The sequence below is a fragment of the Apteryx rowi genome, unplaced genomic scaffold (assembly GCF_003343035.1).
Source record: "Apteryx rowi isolate R43461 unplaced genomic scaffold, aptRow1 scaffold_284, whole genome shotgun sequence".
Classification (NCBI taxonomy): Eukaryota; Metazoa; Chordata; class Aves; order Apterygiformes; family Apterygidae; genus Apteryx; species Apteryx rowi.
The window spans coordinates 409,826-430,136 of NW_020449241.1; the positions used below are offsets into that span (position 1 = coordinate 409,826).

Below are 20,311 nucleotides of genomic sequence, written 5' to 3' on the forward strand. Positions count from 1 at the left end.
CGCGCCCCGCGCATGCCCAGCCGCGCGGGCGCCGCCGCCACTTCTCGCGAGAGCTGGTGGGAGCGGCGTCATGGCGGCCGCGGAGGAGCCGGAGGTGGACATCGAGGGGGACCCGGCGGCCGCGCCCGGCGAGGCGGCGCCCGGGTGAGTGAGGGCCGCTCCTCGCCGCGCGGCCGGGTCCGCCCTGAGGGGAGCACGGCGGAGGGGGGGACGTCGCTGCGGGCCGGGCCCCTCCGGGAGGAGCAGGCGGCGGGGCCGAAGCCTGGCGAGGGGAGAGAGCGGTTCCTCGGGGCCGGGGGAGGGGGAACGGGACAGGACTGAGGTCTGCGGAATCGTTGAGGTGAGGTGGGCTGGGGCCCGGCTTGGTCAGACTTCGAGGAGACTCTTATGGACACTCTCCCCCCCCCCCCCCCCCCCCAAAAAAAAAAAAAAAGAAGTAGTGCCGTGTCCCCTAACAGCAAACATCCAGACCATAAAACCAACAGAAGCTGTGGTAGCAGACAGTCCCAGGCAGCTTCACAAAAAATGATTTGACAGATTCATGGATAGTAGATCCCTCAGGAGGTACTGAAGCGAATGGGTAGCAATGYGCTGATGTCCTTAATCTAGCGATTACGGATGCTGGGAGAAGGGGGGGGGGAACGGAGTGGGGAAAATAGTCCGACTTGCATGTTCTCCTGCAGTAGCACCTCCTCTTGCTGCTCCTGGAGACGAAACACTGAGCAAGGTGCACTATTGATCACACCCATTTTTTAATATGCTCCAAAAGAAGCAGGAATTCTTATTGATTTCTTGTTGTAGACAGGGATTTAATACTTACCTGYAAAGAGACATTTGAACTGGTGGGACAAAGCAGTTCAAAATAGTAGTTAAATTATTTTTAGTAGCATTGCAAGAGATGTAGCGCTAACTACTCTTTAGAAAAGGCTGAATGTTCTAGAAGCAAAGATCTTGAAAACAGGTAATTATGTGAAGTACTAAAGAGTTTTTATGCTGCATTAAGAGAGAGGAAAGTTGATCAATGACATTAATCAGTGCTGGATTTCTAAAAKTAATAAGTAGTTATTTACTGAAAAGATATCAAGCATAATCTGGATGAAGTCAGTAAGAACATTAATAATCCCATGTGAAGCCCTGTGTAAGTATCAGCCTTCATCTGGAGGTAACGGTCCTTTCTCTGTRAGGGGGTCTTCTGATCTTACAGAGGGGAAAATGCAGAGATGTTAAGTGGAGGTAGTACAAGTCATTGGCAGTTTTAAGATTAAAACTGTAGCKCTCTAATTRTCCATGAAATTCTTGCATCTTTCATTTGTTCATGTTTTACAATGTCTTTACAATGAGATGGTTTCCTCCACTCTYGCCTCCTGCTTTCATTCTTCCTGAATGAGGATTTTTACCATTCAGGGTTTTACTGGTATCTGATACAGTCTGCAGTGAGATAAGTGAGGTGTTGCTACCAAGAGTCCTAATAAAGATCACTTACTGGTGGTATTTTATGCTGTGTCTCATGGAATATTATGAAAGAGTAACATTACATAATAATCTGCAATATACTACTTTAATTTTTAGAGTCTGTCRTTGCTTCTGTTAACAGTAACGTTATTTAGCTCCATATTTATTTTAATTCTGACAAAGCATCCAGTTTCTTTTAATATGTTTGTATTGTTTTGAACATTGGAATCTTTTCTTTAGAGATTATGAAAACTCAGCTTCAAGCTTGCTGCAGGATCACTACCTTGATTCATCTTGGAGAAAYGATAACAATCTTGTAAGTAATTTTTAAATGAATGGTTCTTCTAGAAAGATGCTCATAATCTCTGCTCTCTCCCTTCTCTTCCCTCCACACGCATGCTCTTTTAGATTATTAATTGTGCTTTTCTACAGACGACTCAGGCTGTTATTGCCTTTGCTTTAAAATAAGTATCTATTGCTTACTTTTAGGAGCTATTATACATTAATTCTTGATGCTCATATAAAATCATGGCAGAAGTGAAATATTGAAAAATATTTGTATTGTTTGCAGCCATGGACATTGGACAGCAGCATTAGTGAAGAAAACAGGGCTGTTATCGAGAAAATGTTGCTAGAAGAAGAGTATCCTTTTGTTGGTTTGCTCGTATTAAGACAACRGACACCTTTCTGTTTAAAAAGGAAGTAGGTAACTCTTGTACTTGTGAATGTGACTGAAGCTTTGGTGTCTTGTAGGTAGTTTGCAGATGTCAGGGAGAACACCTGAATTAAATCATCTAGCTAACTGCAGCTTCCTCTGACCCTGATAAGTCTTTATCTTCTTTGTGGTGCGTTGGCAGCAACCAGGTGTAGTCACAGATACATAATTTAGGCAGGGGAAGCCAAATCTTCTTAGGCAGTCRATGGAGAGAGAAAGAGACATTAAGAGGTGGAGGAATTCTGAGGGGAAGGGGCAGGTTAAACTACTGAGTTTTGATGCCTGATGTAGGCAGCATGAGTGCTCCTTTGTACTTTTTCTCCATCTTGGTTGTCTAATCTGAATTAATCATACAGAAGTTGTGAGGTTTGCTTAAAGGTTTTAAAGTGCATGTCAGTCTTCAAACAATAAAGTTAATTTAAAATCTTAGAATATTTTATATCGAGAACGTTTTATTCTATATTGTATTGTGTGATACTATTGCAACTACATTTACAAATAYTACTATTTCAATTACTACAACTATTATTAGGAATAAAGATCAAGCTCTTCTCTTTATCTTTTTTTCTTGCACTTAAATTTCACAGTATCTCTCTCTCTTGACAAAAACAGTTCTAAACTGTTCTAAAATTCATGGATGATTTTTAAGATTATTTCTGGGGAATGAAGAAGGCAAAGCTTGACGTGTTGTAGCTGGAACTGGCACCAAAAATAGCAATATTCATCCCCGCTCTAGCTGCTGCTTCTGTGCCACCTCCAGCACTGATGCTGATGCAGCCATTTGCGTAGCTCCATAGCGAACCTGATCAAAGAGCTGATCTGGCTAAAAATAACTAGGTTTTTTTGCTGCACTGTGCTTCAGCTGGACTAGTTTACTGCCTGATTCAGTCTGGCTATATACGTACTTCCGCCAGCACACAGGATGAGATGAGCAGAAGGGAAGAGGAAAGGAAGGAGCAGCTTTTTTTCAGCAGTGTTGATTTAAGTAGTCTTACCTTTAGTAGCATTGCTGACATAAATTAACCTCAGCAGACTAGTTAGGTGATGGTATTACTGATCATAGACTAATTTTATTTTTCTGTTCTTTTTGCRAGTGAGAGTAGTAATACATAGAGAAACAAGAAAATGAAGCARTTGTAGTTTTCCTAGTAGAATGAATTATTGAGGGTTAAATTGAAAAATGAGTAATGTAACAATATGATGAAAATTATTTTAGTATAGTTTCTAAGTCAAAAAAGAAAAATGCTGTTGTGGAGACAGAATAACTAGCTTGCTGAAAGTAAAGTGAGCATGTGGGTTCAGAAGTCAAATATCACTTTGGGTTAAACTAGCAGCAGTGTGTGAAATAGTGTCTATCTCAGTTAATTTACGTGATTATTAGAATTCTCACCTGTACAAATATTTTTGATGCTTCAAGAACTTAATAAAGATTTCAGATATTATCTATCTAATAAGGCACTTTCTGAAAAAATATGGCTCAATCAAAAGGAAGCGGAAAAAAGATCTGTGAGAAGGTAAGATCTATTCTGTAAAAAATGAACAATGAGATTAGAGGAAATGAAAAGTCCTTCCAAAATAAGGTTGGTTGCTTTGATATACAACAGCATCATGATTATTAATTTTTATTTTCATTTTGTTTTATATTTGCAGTCCACATAAGAAAACTGGAAAAGTCATGTACGTACACTTTAATAATTGAGTTGCGTTTTTAAGTGCGGTTTCTGATTTATGTTAACTTACAGGAGACTTAGAAAAAAGTAGGTTATAGTTCTCTAGTTCTTTTGTTTGGTTGTACAAAATAAYGTAAAGGACCTTTCAACATGAAAAAAACATTGTTTTGCTTGATAAGTAGCCTGTAGTAAACTAATTTCATTTTTGTAGCATGGTTGTCCACATCAAAAAAATTGCTAATTATAGTTGGCTTTCTTGCCTGAACTTTTATGTTTCCTTGCTCATTCTATGAATTTCTGCGTGATTAGTTACTAATAAATGTTGTGTTGCCTCRAATCTACCTTTGCGATGGAGAAACTGGCATGATTCTAGGTATTCTATTTATCAGCCATATTCATGTTTAAGACAGTATCCCAAGTTTTGCAGAAGRTGGGTAGTAGTCATCATCCTAGATGTCACCTTTGGTTTCTGTGATCTGAGAAAATAGAGTTTTTAAGAAACTGCTAACTTCTGTTTCCTTCTCTTCCCAGGGCGCGTTCGCCTACAAAATCAGCTAGCTACTCATTGAAGTGGACATCACAAGAAAAAGAACTGTTTGAACAAGGACTGGTAAGTTTATTTAAGTGTATAATATTCTGAATATAAATCATTAGTTCATTTTAAATAAAAAGATAATCATTTGTAAAAATAAGCATACTACATATAGCTGCTTCTGTTTTTTGTACCTGTAATGCATTAAAAATATTTGCCATCTACAAAGAGTGTAATGATAAATCAGATTTATGCAGATGAATCCCCCAAAATGGCTTCATTTGTGTGCCAGATCCTGTTTGTGGGACTCATTACAATTTGAGACCACAAAATATATCAGGCTTCCAGTTTTATGAATTCTCATGGTACAATCATAATGCTGTAGTTAAAAATGTCAACTGTAGAGCCTGCTTAAAGCAGGCTATTAAAGTGAAATCCTTTACTGTCGTAAATTCTTTGGAGACTTTATACTTGGCACTGTACAACCATATAATAATAGGGCTTCAGGCTTTTTTGGGCACATGAAGTATGTGCTGCCTGTCCTGCCCACTATATGAGATATATGCTGCCCAGTCCTGCAAACAATTGATTTCACTGGGATTCCTTGGAGTAGTGAGCAGCCCAGTTCACAGCATGTCTGAATCAGTTAAAGAGCCTCTATTTAAGAACAATAACAATAACTCTTACTGTCTGATGTAATTTCTTTCTTGGTAGAATATGACTAGCAAGATTCTTTACCATGGGTTTAGCAGTATTATTTTTTGTTTGTAATGACTAATGAGTATGTAAACACTTTTCTCAGATAAAATGCAATGCCTAGAATGTCAGAGTTTAGATAACTTAAATGTGTTCTGTTACACTAGGTGAAATTTGGGCGCCGGTGGACAAAAATTGCCAAGTTGATTGGAAGTCGAACTGTTCTACAAGTAAAGAGCTATGCGAGGCAATACTTTAAGAACAAGGTAAACACAGCATCTTTCCAGTTAGCAAAAAGGCTGCTTGACAAGTATGCTGTTGTACCTGTAGTTTGTAGACACGTCTTTACCAGGGTACTGTCATTGAACTACCTACACTCTTTATTCTCATATTCAGAAAAGAAGTGAAATATGCTTATCTGCAGATTTAGGTATGAAATCAGACCCGATTTAAAATTTCTAGAATGATTTCGGTATTTTTATTCCTGGGATAAATAAATAATGTGTATAGTATAACTGGATTCTCTTATACCATGGGTTATCAGGCTGAAAATACTTGTCTTCTGCTGTAGAGACATTTCAGCTGTGCAGTATAGTTCCATTTTTGGCCCTGTTTGAAACTGCTAGGGATTTTAAAAAGAAATTACTACTGTCTGTTTCTTATTAATAATAAAGAGCAAATTTTTGTTGAACTGAAATACATGGCATTTTACACTTGCGCTAAAAGTATACCTATAATGCTGTGTAAAAGTCCATTGCAATTTTAGTGTTTTGTGAAGTAAAATAAACATGAGGAAGAAACACTTGAGAATGGTTCTCTTGATTTTTTTGAGAAGATATTATACATTACCTTTTGTCAGCCTGTCGGATACCTCCTCTCATGTCTGTTGTTTACGTAAAATAGTTCTGACTATTTGGAGGGTAGGTGTGGGGGGTTATTTTGCTTTTCCCTTCTAAAATTATGTTATACTTTCCTAAGGCAAAAAATGATGATTCTGAAAAAGAAGAGCAAAGTCGATGTGGTAGCAGCAGTCTTTCCGTTGAAGATGGAATTAGGGTAGAAGCATGGTCACCTGGAAACTTGAGAGGCCGTGCAGACCCCAATCTGAATGCAGTGAAAATTGAAAAATTGTCAGATGATGAAGAAGTAGACATAACTGATGACGTGGATGAACTACTTTCTCCTACGTTCCTGCAGGAAGCTGGAAAATCTGACTTACCTGTTCTTTCCCAAAGTCCAGTTCAAGAAATGAGAGGAAGGGAATGTGTTTTTTCATCTGTTGGACACAGTTCTACAATTTCTTTACCTAAAGAAGTTCCTCAACATACTGTGCAAGACACCGTGGAAGCATTAGTATTTCCAGATGTTGCAGCAACATGTTCTCAGCACATGAACGGTGATAGATCTATGAATGTAGATTATCAGCAATATAATAATTTTATTGAGAAAGCTGAACAAAGCAGAATAGTAACATCTCATGCTACTAGGCAGGTAACTAATCAGGAGCTCAAGGAGGAACAGAGGGACTTGGCTGAAAATGGATTGCTTTTCCCTTCTCCCTGCCAAGCAGATGAAGAGCATCAAGAAGAGGCAGAAGATCTTAAGCCACCTGATCAAGAAGTGGAGATTGATAGAAGTATCATTCTGGATGAAGAAAAGCAAGCTATTCCTGAATTTTTTGAAGGACGCCAGGCCAAAACACCAGAGCGTTACCTGAAAATCAGAAATTATATTTTGGATCAGTGGTAAGATGCATTAATTTCACTTACATGATAAGTGATTAAGATGATTTGTGCACTGCTTTGTTGTAGCTAAAACACTATGTAGTACCAACAGCTTGCCTACAAAAACAGTAAAAGTAATTTTATGGTAACATTCTGAAGATTGCAGATGAACAGCACAGACTAGGAAWGTTTTTCTTCTCTTCCCAGTTTTCTTTATGCATTTTGGAAGCCAAGCAATTAAAATACCTTGAAGCATTATAGATATGAATGTGCTATGTCAGAACAAACTGCTACCATTTTGCTAGGGATGTTTTCTTCCAATTTTTTGTCATCCAAAATGTATAAGAATGAATGTATGGCTTTAATAAATAGTTCATCAAAATATCTGGTATTAAGTCCATAGTGATGTCTGTAATACTGTTATGTGTGTCCATTTTTGTCTGTGAAAGAGTGCCTTTACAGAGAGGCAGCTAGAAAGTATAGTCTATACTAGAAAATACAACGTTGACCAAAAAATACTTCAAATTGATTTTTGATTTGGAACAGTGCTTGTACATTCTAATATTTTCTATTCTACCTGCTAGGAATCAGTTTAAGGAACCTTAATGATCTGTGGTCGCAGCCTAAATATCTACACAGTTTGTTCTGGTATAGTTTGTTTTGTGTGCTTGTTGGGTGGTTGGGGGGGCAGTATGAGAGGGAGGGAGAGAGAAGAATTACTGCATTTAACTCATTCAGTTGTCTTGTGCAGCTTATACTAGTTGTAGGGAAACTAAAATCCYGTAGCAGGGAAGAAATGTTGAACTGAAACAATTCGGTATCAGCTTAAAAGCATGTAATAAGTGTATAGAAAATGAAAAAAGGCTCATTTATTATACCAGTGATGCCTATGGTTGCATAAGAATGCCTGCATTAAATTAATTTGAATAGCTTATCAGAGTTTAGTACTCTTGAGTAATTCATTGCTTCCTGCCACCAGTCATTTTCAGGAAATTGTTTTAATGCACTGAATATATCTGTTTCACTCTGCATAAATGTGAATATATGTGCAGAACCCCATAATAAATTGTACATGTTTTGTGAAATTTATATTTTTGCTATGATTGCTCTGTATAGTGGTTCATATTCTGTGCATCGGGGGAAAAAAACACTTCAATGGCTCATCTTTACCTTAGCTTAAGTCGCACAATTTCCCCCACCCTTACTTTCTCCCCTGGTTTGTGTTACTGTTTGAAAATGTGCTATGCTTTATTTTAGGGAGAGATGTAAACCCAAATAYCTGAATAAGACTTCAGTACGTCCAGGCCTTAAGAACTGCGGTGACGTTAACTGTATTGGACGGATACACACGTACTTGGAATTAATAGGAGCAATTAACTTTGGCTGTGGTAAGAACAATATTTTAATTGGAATCAATTCAGAACTCTAAATTCTAAAGAGTACATGCTGAGAACATCTATTATTGGTTGTCAGCTTTTTTGTTAAAATGAATAATTTTACCTGAAGGATAAACATGAGGGTTGGTAGTTGTCTTTTTAAAAAAAAAAAGTCTTAAGTTCACTTCTCAGTGTAGCGTGAATGACTGCACTTAATCAGAACTAAACCTCTGTTTGGATAATCTTCTAACTTTTCTGTTCTTTTACTCCTGATCGCTTAAATAGTAATTGTTATTTCATTTAAGCGCTTTAGAAGAGAATCTCTGTGTGTTTGCATTATATTTAGTACAGTCACGTCCCCAACCTGTATGGCTTTAGCCATTTTGATACTAATGATGAAGGACTTCTTAATGTTAGTGTACTGCTCGCACAGGAGAATTCACATTAATCCTTACTAAGAAGGACCTTCTGAGCAGATTGGATCTATTATGGCATTTGGGAATCTAGAGGAGTTTGTAACCTGCTTATAGGATTATGGGCTTCTAATTTAATAAAAAAGACTTTTAAAAAAATTTTTCCCCCTGTATTTGTGTGACCCTAGACACCAAGTGCTGTTCTTCATTATGCGGTGTTCTGCGTGTCCTGGGTTTTTGTTTGTTTTCCTGATACCTGCTGTATCTGAAATTCTGGTTCCCTTAGAGAAGCCAGAATTAAAGTTATTGTCTCTTTTCCCTGTTTTCCCAGACTCAATTTTAAGCATTTATGAAATAAAACAATATCTGCTTCCTCAGGCTCTTTTTCTTACAAGATTCAAATGTTAAACTTAGGTGATATGTTAAAATATATACCTATAAGTTAGTATCATTATCATTCATTTTAGAATCTCTGTAATGGATTGATTTTGGTCCAGCGCTGAGTGATAGTCGCCTTGGAAAGGAGAAATGTCCCGCAGTACATATTATCTGAAATAGAGACTTTTAAAAATGAATTAACAAGAAAGAAGGAAGTTTTTCCGTTTTAAAAATGCTATGGTGATGAGAGGACAATATAGTCAGTCAGTGGTATAACCATCAAGAGGTGCCTTTTAATGGGGAGGGTGGAGGGATTTGGGGGTTCTTTATGGCATTTTTCTTTACTGTTTATTTTTGTCATTCTTGGCTCTGTACCAGAAATAAGTGGCTTCATACTTAAGTACCCGTGTACATCTTCTCTGTGTCCCGCAGAACAGGCTGTCTATAACAGACCGCAGCCGGCTGATAAAGCGCGGTCCAGGGAAGGCAAAGACACGGTGGAAGCCTACCAGCTTGCTCAGCGTTTGCAGTCAATGGTACGTTTAGGGGCAAAAAACATTCACCGCGGAGATGGTCTTTTCAGTTTTCTGCTGTCAAGCCAGGACATCTGAAGAATTTTTTTGTCATTCAGTTTGCYGTTTCCTCAGAATGCTTTGTAATTCAAGTGTCAGCCTAAGTGCTGGTTTTGCTATCTGACAGGTGCATCTGTCCTAATTTGTGTTACCTTGCGTGGTTGATTTATATTCAGGTGCTCAGCTAAGATAGTGTTTCAGTCTTTTTTGGAGCCCCAACCCCTTCCTCCCACCTCTTCATAATTTATTAGCCTGATTTAGCCAGAAAACAGTGGAGTGCATTGGCAGTATGTCATTAAGTTGCTTGCATTTTAATCATTAAATATACTGGATATCTGATGTAGCTTAGAGCTTTATGCGCACAATTAAGCCCGGTAGTAGGTCATTTATTACTACATAAATTACCAAGGCTTGCCTGATTAATTTTTATATTTACATTTAATGTAGGTTTTTTAGATACTTCATAAAATTAGTTAATGAAAGAAAACTAAATTAATCGTACTGTGAAGAAAGAATTTTACATATAAAAATTTTATGTATAAAGAACTGTAGCATACACTAGATGTAAACATACTAGTTTATAGATTTCTATGTTGTCTACACTGTAATTCACAGCTGGTTAATAGYGCACTGTTGCTGTCAATGTTGATGATCCATGGAGCATCATCCGGGATTTATGTTTTATAGCCTTAAAAAAAAAAAAAAAAAAAAAATAATGTAATTTTACTGGTGATATTTTGTGACAGATTGTGAACTACTTAATTCTACAGAACTCCAGGGATGTTTCCTTTTCGAAAATACATCATAGTTAGTAATATCCACGTGAAAGTAACCTTTTGGATGTTTTYCTTATGGCTGATTAAATTAAGTGAATTTAGTGTTTCAGGAGTATGATCCTTGACTCATGTTTATTTGCTTGTTGCAGCGTACAAGAAGACGACGAGTGCGAGACCCTTGGGGAAACTGGTGTGATGCTAAGGATTTGGAAGGACAGACATTTGAGGTACCCTTCTGTTTTTTAAACTCTGCTTACAGAACTAATTCTTGCTAATTGCTAGCAGGTGGTGTTGCATCAAGTATTTTAGGAAAATGGTTGTATAATAGGTGCTTAACCTCTCTTTGTGGAAGCAATAATTTGAAAATAATGTAGCATCTGTTACATCGTTATGCTCCTGACAAAGAAAAAACTGTACTTTGTCTTTACAAAGGTGTTCATGTCATGAGCACATATGGCCCTACACTGTTTTATGTCTGTAAAGCTCTTTGTGTTGTCGTATAGAAGATTTTATGACTCTTTGTTTTCAGTTACAGAAAACTTGTTTTCATTTCATGTTAGATAAAGCCTTTATATGGGGTGGGGATGGTTTAATGCAACATTAAGGTTAAAATATCAAGCCATGAAGGGTCAGGAAAAAATGCAATGAATTCCCCCACTGATTTCTTTTAGTTGTACCTTTAAAATTGGCCTTAGCATTTGTGCCTTTAGCACAAAATTCAGTTTTATTTAATTCAGATTTATCATGAATCTGGCAGAAAGATTGGTTCATCTTTCTTTTTTGAAAAGAAAAAAAAATTACCTGTTTCTTTTTTAGTGGATATCTGAAAGTCAAATTAGATGACTTTCTACCGTTGTTATAATAAAACAAAACATTTGATTCAATTGTGTCATTTAACCTGTTCCTTTTACTCTAGATCTGTAGCTTTAAAACAGAGCAGCCTTTATAGGTACATACATATGTATGATTAATAAAAAAAGTGCCAAACTTGTGACTCAGGTGTTCTTTAGTGCAAAAGGAATTGGCCTAGTATTCAGATTGAGTCTTGAGTATGATCTTTTCATCAGTTTACTTTAGCCTTACTAAAGCTAACATTAGGAAATAGGAGAATAAGACTTAAATTTTTTTTCAGTCCTGTAAGGTTCCTTTATGCTTGTAATGCAGATGGTTCCTAATGTAGTKTATTAAGCTCTTGTAAGAATTCTTACAAGTTTAAATATTTTATAGAAGACCTGACAACAAAATATTCACATGAGCATGCCCATTCCTACAATTTCAAATTAAAGACAAAGCAAAGAACTATAAACATCTTATTTCTCCTATGTGGAAAATTCACTTATATTTACAACCCTCAGTAGTAATTATCTGTGACRATTAGATTCCTGACTTTATAGTGATAGACCTAATTTCTGAGTACGTGTTGTTAATGCTTCTGGTATTCTCTGCGGAATAACTAYTTGTGGATTCAAAAAAGTCTGAGAATATTAATTCCCAAAGAGATGTTATGAAAAATTCTGGCCACAAATGATAATGGAAGATTTTCTCCTTTCTTAGTTATAACACTTGCATTTATGCATGGTTTGAGATATGGGCTGTGATTTTTATTGAATGTGGTTGACTTGGGGAAATGTAAGAATTCTGTCATCAGTCTTCTTGCAGACTGGATCTCTGATTGTTGTTATTTTCATACTGCTTGATTCTGCTCTGGCTATTTCCCTGTATCGTGAATAGTTCAGTAACAAAAAATTGATAACGTATCGAGAGGATGTTGATGTCAGGAAGTTATTCTGGGCAAGACTTGGAATTGCTATTGAAAGTGCACTTGAGACGATTTTTTCTTTTCCTTTAGCACCTGTCTGCTGAAGAATTAGCAAGAAGAAGAGAGGAAGAGAAACTTAAACCTGCAAAATCTTCTAAAGTTTCAAGACAAATAAAAAGGTACTTGATGTACATCATGTTCAAAAATAGATCTTTTGGAAATAAAACAGTTTGCATAGGGTTGGACTGGAACACTGCAAAACCTTAATGTATTACGTCTGGTCATAAGTTGTGTGTAGGCATTTCAAATGCTTCCTATTGAARTTCATGAGTGTGGGTAGCAATGTTCCTGTATTTGGTGGAAGTTATCCTAKTGTGGGATGAGAAGATCCAGTAAAGAAAAGATAAGGTTTTTCCTCCGATGTCAAGGAGGCAGTGGGAATCTTGAAACTTGAAAAGTTTTCTAACTGTCCTACATCTTTAGAGAAATTTTCTTTCATTTTATAGTTCCTTTGATCCCTTTCAGCTGATACCATGCTGTTTATTCACTGAAGAAAAACAGGTATGTACCTATGAGTGAATAATCAAGAACAATTATTTATTTGCTTATACTACTTCTCTTATACTAATTATTTTGTTTATCATTTCAGGAACCTTTTCAGGTTAAAGTGTCTTCAGAAGCACTTCTAATAATGGATTTGGTGAGTATTAAGTTTTATCTTTTTAAAAAGTTATGATATATATGTGCTTTTTTATGTGCAATGTTAGAAACTGAGAAATACAGTGTTTAAGTTGACTTCTTTCCATTCAGACCTAGAATCTATTATTAAATAAAACCCAAATAGCTTAAAATGCTTTTTTACATTGTGTTAGTTTTTCTAGGTGGTACATGGTTGTATACTGACAAGAGTGATAGTGTGTATTACCCTCAAGGTCATAGTTTAATGTAATTACTTGAAACTACACTCTAATATGCATTGTCATTTTGAAATCTTCAGGGTTCATTTCCTGCTAGTCCAGAAATTGATTTTGTGTTTACAAAACATTTTTTTAATATAGAACAGGTTGTACCAAAATGTTCAGTTGTTTCACAGCATTTCACAGGCTTCAGTTTCTGAAGCTAATATTATTTTGTATATAGAAGTGTTACACAAATGYACTATACATACATATGTGTGGGAACACACACACACGCACACATGCAGAAAGTAATATTTTATGTTCATTTTAAATCGAAACATAAGGTACTTCAGAATCTTAATCTGTCCTAAGTTTTCCTTCTAAATGTCATTGAGAAGTAACTGAAATGGAATTGTGAAGCCAATGTATTTTATCATCTGCAAATCAAAATTAGGAGAAATCGTTCAATTTGATCTTTAACAATTGTTTAATATAATTTCAGCACTCTCATGTGTCTATGGCAGAAGTAATAGGGTTGCTAGGTGGAAGGTACTCTGAAGATGATAGAATTGTTGAAGTAAGTGTTTATCTTTTTACATTTTCTCTAAAATAATATGTTAAAACTTCTTATATAAAATTTGAATAGATGTAAATGTTATTTCCTAAGGAGCAACTACTTCAAGTATATTAAAGCTGAAATTAATTACTGTAATCTTGAAATTTTAGAATTATGCTTACCTTCAAGTTTTGGGCCCTCAGTTCTTTCATGAGGAAGATCTGGTATATGAATCATAAATAAAATTCATTTAAAGAATTTTAACAGATAAATGCAAGAAGCCTCAGTCAATCTGGAGACTTTTTTTAACAGGTTTGTGCAGCAGAACCATGCAATAGTCTCAGTACAGGACTGCAGTGTGAGATGGATCCGGTATCTCAAACGCAGGCCTCAGAAACATTGGCTGCCAGAGGATATAGTGTTATCGGATGGTATCATTCCCACCCAGCCTTTGATCCCAACCCCTCAATAAGAGATATTGACACTCAAGCTAAATATCAGGTACTTACTTGTCTGTACATTTAAAAACAATAACTCCAAAGCCAAAAAGTCTTGCTAGTGTTTACACTGTTAATGCACATTATTGCATTAATATATATTAAAATCAGTTTGCTCATAAATTGATTTGTAGCTCTACAGAGCACAGTAATACTAATTTAGTGGTAGCTGAGCAATGATAAACAATAACTCGCTCAAATGTGAATAAGTTTCCCACATTTTGAGTGTTTTATGACATACCTATTCGTTTTTTTATTTTCAAAATGCTGTTGTGGAAAAAAAAATGCATTCATAAAATATCAAGGTTTTTCTTGTGTTTTTGTTGTTTTTAGAGTTATTTCTCCAGGGGTGGTGCCATGTTCATTGGAATGATTATAAGTCCTTATAACCGAAATAATCCTCTTCCRTATTCTCAGATTACTTGTCTAGTAATCAGTGATGAGATCAGTTCCGATGGTTCTTACCGTAAGTACCAATCTTTGATTCATTGTTTTCATTCTTCTTTTCCTTTTRGGCGTTAAGGAGAAAAATGTTGCCTGCACTTGAACTGTGATTTGAGAAATAGGAGTGTGTGTGTGGAGGACTTGGTATACAAAACCAGGAATTTCACTTGAGCAGTAATCCTGCAAGTGGCCCGTGCTGTCATGGCAAGAATATACAAGTATAGATACAGGATTATTCTTCTGAGTTAGCACAGTGACATGATAGTTTTCCCCACAATCTGTGAAGTGGATAAAGGGGTTGAGGGAAGGGTCATCATTACTGCTTACATACAAAATACATCGAATAACCGAGAAACTGTTTCACATTATTACTTAAACTTTGCTGCTTTCTGAACAGAGACTCTGACAGAGGAGAGAGAAGTGTAATAGCAAAGACTTGGCCACTGTAGTAGCTCGGAGGTGGATGAAAGAATAGCAGCCAGAAATCCTTATTTGAGTAAYTTAGCATTCAAATGGCCAAAGGATCAAACTTACCAGCTGTCCAGGAAAATGCAGATATGAAAGATGAATTATCAAGCATGTCTTAGAAATGCAGGCATGAATCCCAACCTAAGAGAATAAATTGTTGATATAAAATGTCACTAACATTTCATGAAAACAGAGTGTTGTTTTTTCTTTTATTGAATATCTTAAGAACACATCATACAAAATGTATGGGTTTTTAAGCATTAATGAAGTGTTCTGCTCATTGCCTGACATTAATTTGAGACAAATTCACAGGATAACAATATATGGTTATGTTCTCTGGCTCTTTTCTCTCCTCCCCCCTCCTCCCATATAAATCCTGCTATTCCTGTCCTTCTCCTGAAATCAATTTTTTCCAAAATGGTATCTCCACTAGGAATAACCAAAGATCTCTTTTATGGATTATTTACCAGTGGGTCACTTTTCAAGTCTGTGTGGATTGTTCATAGATCAGTTTTTAAAAAATAATTACTGCCTATATTTGTCAAAGTTTTTCATAAACCTTCTTGTGAGGGTTTATGAAGGTGGTGGTTAATTCTGCAGTGTCTGTGAAGTTAATTTATACTGTGGCAGTAGAGTTCTGCGCAAATGAACAAAAATTAATGTTTCRTATGAAACAAATTTCTGTAGATGAATTTTCTTATTCTTCAAAACCCATTCTACACCRGTTAAACATTTTTTTTCGCAACTGAGATGTGTTYAACTAGCAGATTGTATTTACTGCTTTCTTTTCATTTACTTTAAGATTTAGTTTGAAAGCGTGTGATTCATCTCATTACATACGTATGATCTCGGAAAGGCTCTTTAATGACTTAGGGAAATGTACCACCCTTTTCTGTCCCGGCTGTTCAGTAACTGATTTGTGCTCTACCAGTAGCTTCTGGCATTCCCTTAGACCACTTCTGTGGTCTTTTTTTGTTTGTTTTTTCCTCGCATACTCTCAATAAACCAGCTGAATTTCGTCCGTTAGCAACGTGATTCTTCTGAAGTTTAAAACACTAATCAGCTGCTTTGCCAGCTAGTTCACACATGAAAAAAGAAACATTTTTTTTTTCTTCTCAATAACTAGCCACATAGATCTTAGAGACTGGAAAAGGTGYAAGTGGTACAGAATTATAAAAACTCAATTAGCTTTGCCATTTTTCTATTATGTTGCAGATTTTTTTTGTGTGYGTCTCCATGGTAGGAGTTATTCTGGGGGGAGAAAGAAGAGGTTTGCTCCCTACTGCTACCATCATTAAATTTGGAGTCCAAAATACCTCATGCTTTTGCTTTTACCTGCTTAATATTGGCAATTAACAGGTCTGCAAGTTCCTGTAGTTAGTCAGTAATAAATTGTGAACAGTTACCAAGAAGGAGGGGATTGTACCACAATTAAGAAGGAATGTCAGATGTAATAGAAACACTGAATAATCATGTTCAACTGATTACAGGCCTGCCCTACAAGTTTGAAGTACAGCAGATGTTGGAAGAACCTCAGTGGGAATTAATATTTGAAAAAACAAGATGGATAATTGAAAAATACAGATTCTCTCATAGGTGTGTGTCTGCTTGTAATATGCTTACTTTAAGATAGCCAGTTTAGAAGCTTTGCATACTTATTATCAACTTTTCAGTGAAGACTTATGTCTGCTTTCATCAATGCTGTTTTTCTTATTTTACTTTCAACAGTAGTGTCCCCATGGATAAAATTTTTCATCGGGATTCTGACTTGACTTGTTTGCAGAAAGTAAGTCTCTCTTAATTTTAGCTTTTTAAACTTTAAATATTTTCTTAAAATATTAGTCTGATATATCAGGAATCACCAGAATTTACAGCTTTACAAATCACAGATACAGACTAACCACCATAAATGACTTTTATGATGTGGCTTATTTACTTATGAACACAGTGAAAATAAGGATGGTTCACTTGAGAGAGTTGGGGACAACAGTTAAGGGCAGATACTAAGTTTTAACCTGAGTTTGGAGAAGAAAGAATGGGAAACTAATAGTGTGTCTTCTCAGCATGTTGTCTGCTTTTAACATCAGGGAGAACTGCATGCATGTTGAAAGAAGATTTAGACTTCCTAATCTTTGTTCTATCAATAAAGTAGTGCTGTGCCATGTCTGTCATRCATAAGTGAGAATTTTAGCTTTCTAGTCTGTGTAGTCTTTGCTATGAAGTTCTCAATAACTAAAGCTGTAACGTTAATTGCATAAACAAGACAAAATCTGCTCAAAGCGAAAGACTTAAACAGAAAAGACATACACAATAGTTATCCACATCTAATTTTTTCCTCCCAATGTGACTTTGCTGATAAACAGCCTAAATCTTATACTGAGGTGGTAGAATACTCTTTTGAATTTAGCTGTTGTGTAATTCGTTTTAAGGAACTTAATCTAYAGAATAACATGCTTCCTCTGTAGAAGTGACTAATCCTGTGCTACGTAGCCAATTATTGAGCACTAACAGTTGGCAAAGAAAGATCAGCAAGGGTTGTCCCTCTTTGTACGACTGGTTATGATGYGTTGCCGCTATATTTGTACGTGACTTTTTACCAAAAGGATAACGCCAAAAAAAAAGGCTCAAACAGCCCACAGTAGAAAGACTTCCAATGTATTTCTGTTTGACTGTTTCTTTCCAAACTTTAAATTGTTCAGTTGAACATTTTCTATAAGATTAATTTAAAAAATTCCCTTTTAAGTATTTACTAGCTGGAAGGACAAAGAACGACCTTAGGAAAAAATGAGTGTGTGTGTGTTTTTGTTTTTTAATTTTCCTTTTCTTTTAACTAGCTTTTGGAATGCATGAGGAAGACTTTGGGCAAGGTAACAAACTGCTTCATTGCTGAAGAGTTCTTGACACAAATAGAAAACTTGTTCCTTTCCACCTACCAAAGTGAGAGAAAGAGTAATGCTGAAGAAAATGAGAATGAATGTTCGAATRAATTGCCAGTGTGATGGCTTTAACAACAATAACAAAAAGACTATGAAATTTTGAATTGTTTCATATTTCCTCCCCTCTCCTCCCATTATGTCAACTCTTTCAGAATTATTGTCCTTGTTAAAAATAACAGTTACAGCATCTAGTGTATTTGTATTGTTATGGTCTGAAGATGTGTTTAAAAAATTCCTCATGTGTCTTCTGACTACATGAGAAACTTTAACATTCTGTAAAAATGGGAGTATCAGAGTTAAGGTCTTGACTGACCAACAGTTTACCATTTGGGAAGAAGGACAAACTGTAAAGAACACAGTTTCCATCCTGAATGAGAGTTTGTCCTCCCTCAAGTCCTTCAGTTTGGGAATTTTCTCCTATTTTCTATCTACGGGTACACATCTGACTAGATCAATACCAGATATATGTACATAAGAAGAATTAATGTGTTCTTTAATGCTTTAGGGATTATAAGTTTGAATGAATTCACTAAAGAGAAACTTACCACTTTACTGAAATGCGGGTTTTGTATTTCATTGGTTTTAAACTTTCCTGATACCTAATTTGAAATTTTCTTCTTTGGTTTAATACATTTGTTTTTGCTGATTTGCTTTTCTTTGATCCCTGTGGATAAGTACCTTTTGGGCATGTTCTTAGCCATCTTTCTACATACTTGGGGGAAAGGCTGGTGGTCTTTCATGACTTCTCATTTCTAGTTGTCCTTGTTTCCAGTGGAAATGATAACTCCTGTTTATTACAGGTTGTGTTGTTTCTGATCTTCCATTCTACAGGGAGATACCTTGTTCTGTCACGTCATTGTGATTTGTAGCTTCTAATTGCYACTGTTTCCTGTGGAAACAAGAGCTCTTGATTTGATGTCATATGGCAGACTAAGTGCCATTTTGCAGCAAGCAGAAAAGTATTTGTCTAAAAAAGTTTGGAGTATATGCTTTTATATTCAGACCTTCTCTCTACAATGTGCAATTTAACAAGAGAATATATTATTTTGTATCAGTTCTTCAGTTATAATTTCATACAAGTATGTATTCAGATAAATTAGTCGTAAACAGGATTGACCCTGATTGAGATTTTCTTGATTGCAACTTGCAAATATCTCATGAGCTATATCACTGTGAATTTTTATAGAAAAATATGCTTTAAATTTTGCTTTATAAATCATGATAAAACTTGACTTGCATACACTTATTATATACACAATTATCTTCAGCAAAGTATTTCAAATAGGTCTTAACATATATTTGAAAACAAGAAGCAAGCAAGAACTTGAGTTTATACCTAGAGTGGTGACAGTTGACTTGATTGTTATTTAAAATATATATGTATATGTACCTGGTTCTATGTAACATAAATGGAATTTTAAGATTTTACATGTCTACATTTTTAACTTCATCTCTTCATTTGTGTAGAGATAAACAGAGTTTGAGAAGCTTTAATATTGTAAAGTTGCATCCTAATGAGGGAGCTTCTTGCAGGAAGTTGGAATTACTTTTTTTTATCATGCTTTCATAAATTGTTAGTCATCTCTTATTTCTAGGYGGAAGGTGCAGAACCTGATCATATAAAGATGTGAGCACTTCATACATGGCGATTCTCCTAATACARATCGAGAGCTATGGATTTAGTACTAGGAAATGGTTTCTGTTCTYTTTCCTGTCCATATCTGCTGGTATATAGCTTTAGACTCCACTACTATGTATAATTTACAAACTTGGTGCACCAGTGTATATATAAGGCATGTTGACTTAGTCTGCATATATTCTAAAATGTCATCTCTGGAATTTCCTGACTTAAAAATATTGCATGGCTTTCTGTGTTTCTAGTTTAGACTACCCTCTTGCTGACAAAGCTTTCCTTCCCTAGTTAGTTTTGGAGTGTCCTGCAGTGTAAGTTATTCTGCTGTGGTTTTGCATAGATTATAGAAAAAAATCACACAGTATAAATATATGTACTAAAAGTTGTAATTAGTTCTGATTTGTAGAAAGAGAAATTTGAACCTCAAATGTAACAGCAATATGAAGTAGATAAAATGTTTTTTGTCCAGATATGTTATATTTCCAGCCATTTAAGAATGGATGTCAGTATCACCAAAGTAGTGGTAATAATGTGCTGGCTGCTTATGTTAATAATTAAAGTGAGTGAAAGTAATCCAGTTGTATTAATTGGATTTAACACAGTCATGTTAGGTAAGAGAAGTTTTGAGTAAAACGTGCTTTTGAAGCAATTAATGTCTCTTGAGAAGAGGCCATTGTGCGGTGTTGAGCCTTTGATATGCACTTGAAGACTCCAAATTTCCCAAGAGTGATCCTTGTATTTAAGGCTACCTGTTAACAAAATTTCTAAGCGGAGGTAGGTTTTATTAGCGGTGGGGGTGAGGGGAATCTAACTGC

General features: G+C 35.9%; 1 protein-coding gene across 5 annotated transcripts; it reads left to right on the forward strand.

Moving 5' to 3' along the window:
- The first annotated feature begins 36 nt into the window (after window positions 1-36).
- On the forward strand, window positions 37-20,069 carry MYSM1 (Myb like, SWIRM and MPN domains 1). Of its 5 annotated transcripts, none has more exons than XM_026069010.1 (20): window positions 37-144; window positions 1,693-1,768; window positions 2,024-2,094; window positions 3,604-3,681; window positions 3,818-3,844; window positions 4,369-4,447; window positions 5,233-5,331; window positions 6,044-6,810; window positions 8,047-8,177; window positions 9,335-9,492; window positions 10,454-10,531; window positions 12,154-12,242; window positions 12,570-12,624; window positions 12,713-12,763; window positions 13,465-13,539; window positions 13,831-14,019; window positions 14,349-14,481; window positions 16,418-16,523; window positions 16,656-16,713; window positions 17,762-20,069. In XM_026069010.1, exons 1-20 carry the CDS (start codon window positions 71-73, stop codon window positions 17,924-17,926), a joined length of 2,559 nt encoding a protein of 852 aa, XP_025924795.1. In that variant the 5' UTR covers window positions 37-70; the 3' UTR covers window positions 17,927-20,069. The 5 variants fall into 5 exon arrangements, with proteins under 5 accessions (XP_025924795.1, XP_025924796.1, XP_025924798.1 ...); XM_026069011.1 differs by having other exon boundaries at window positions 16,659-16,713; XM_026069013.1 differs by having other exon boundaries at window positions 9,389-9,492.
- Window positions 20,070-20,311: the final 242 nt, after the last annotated feature.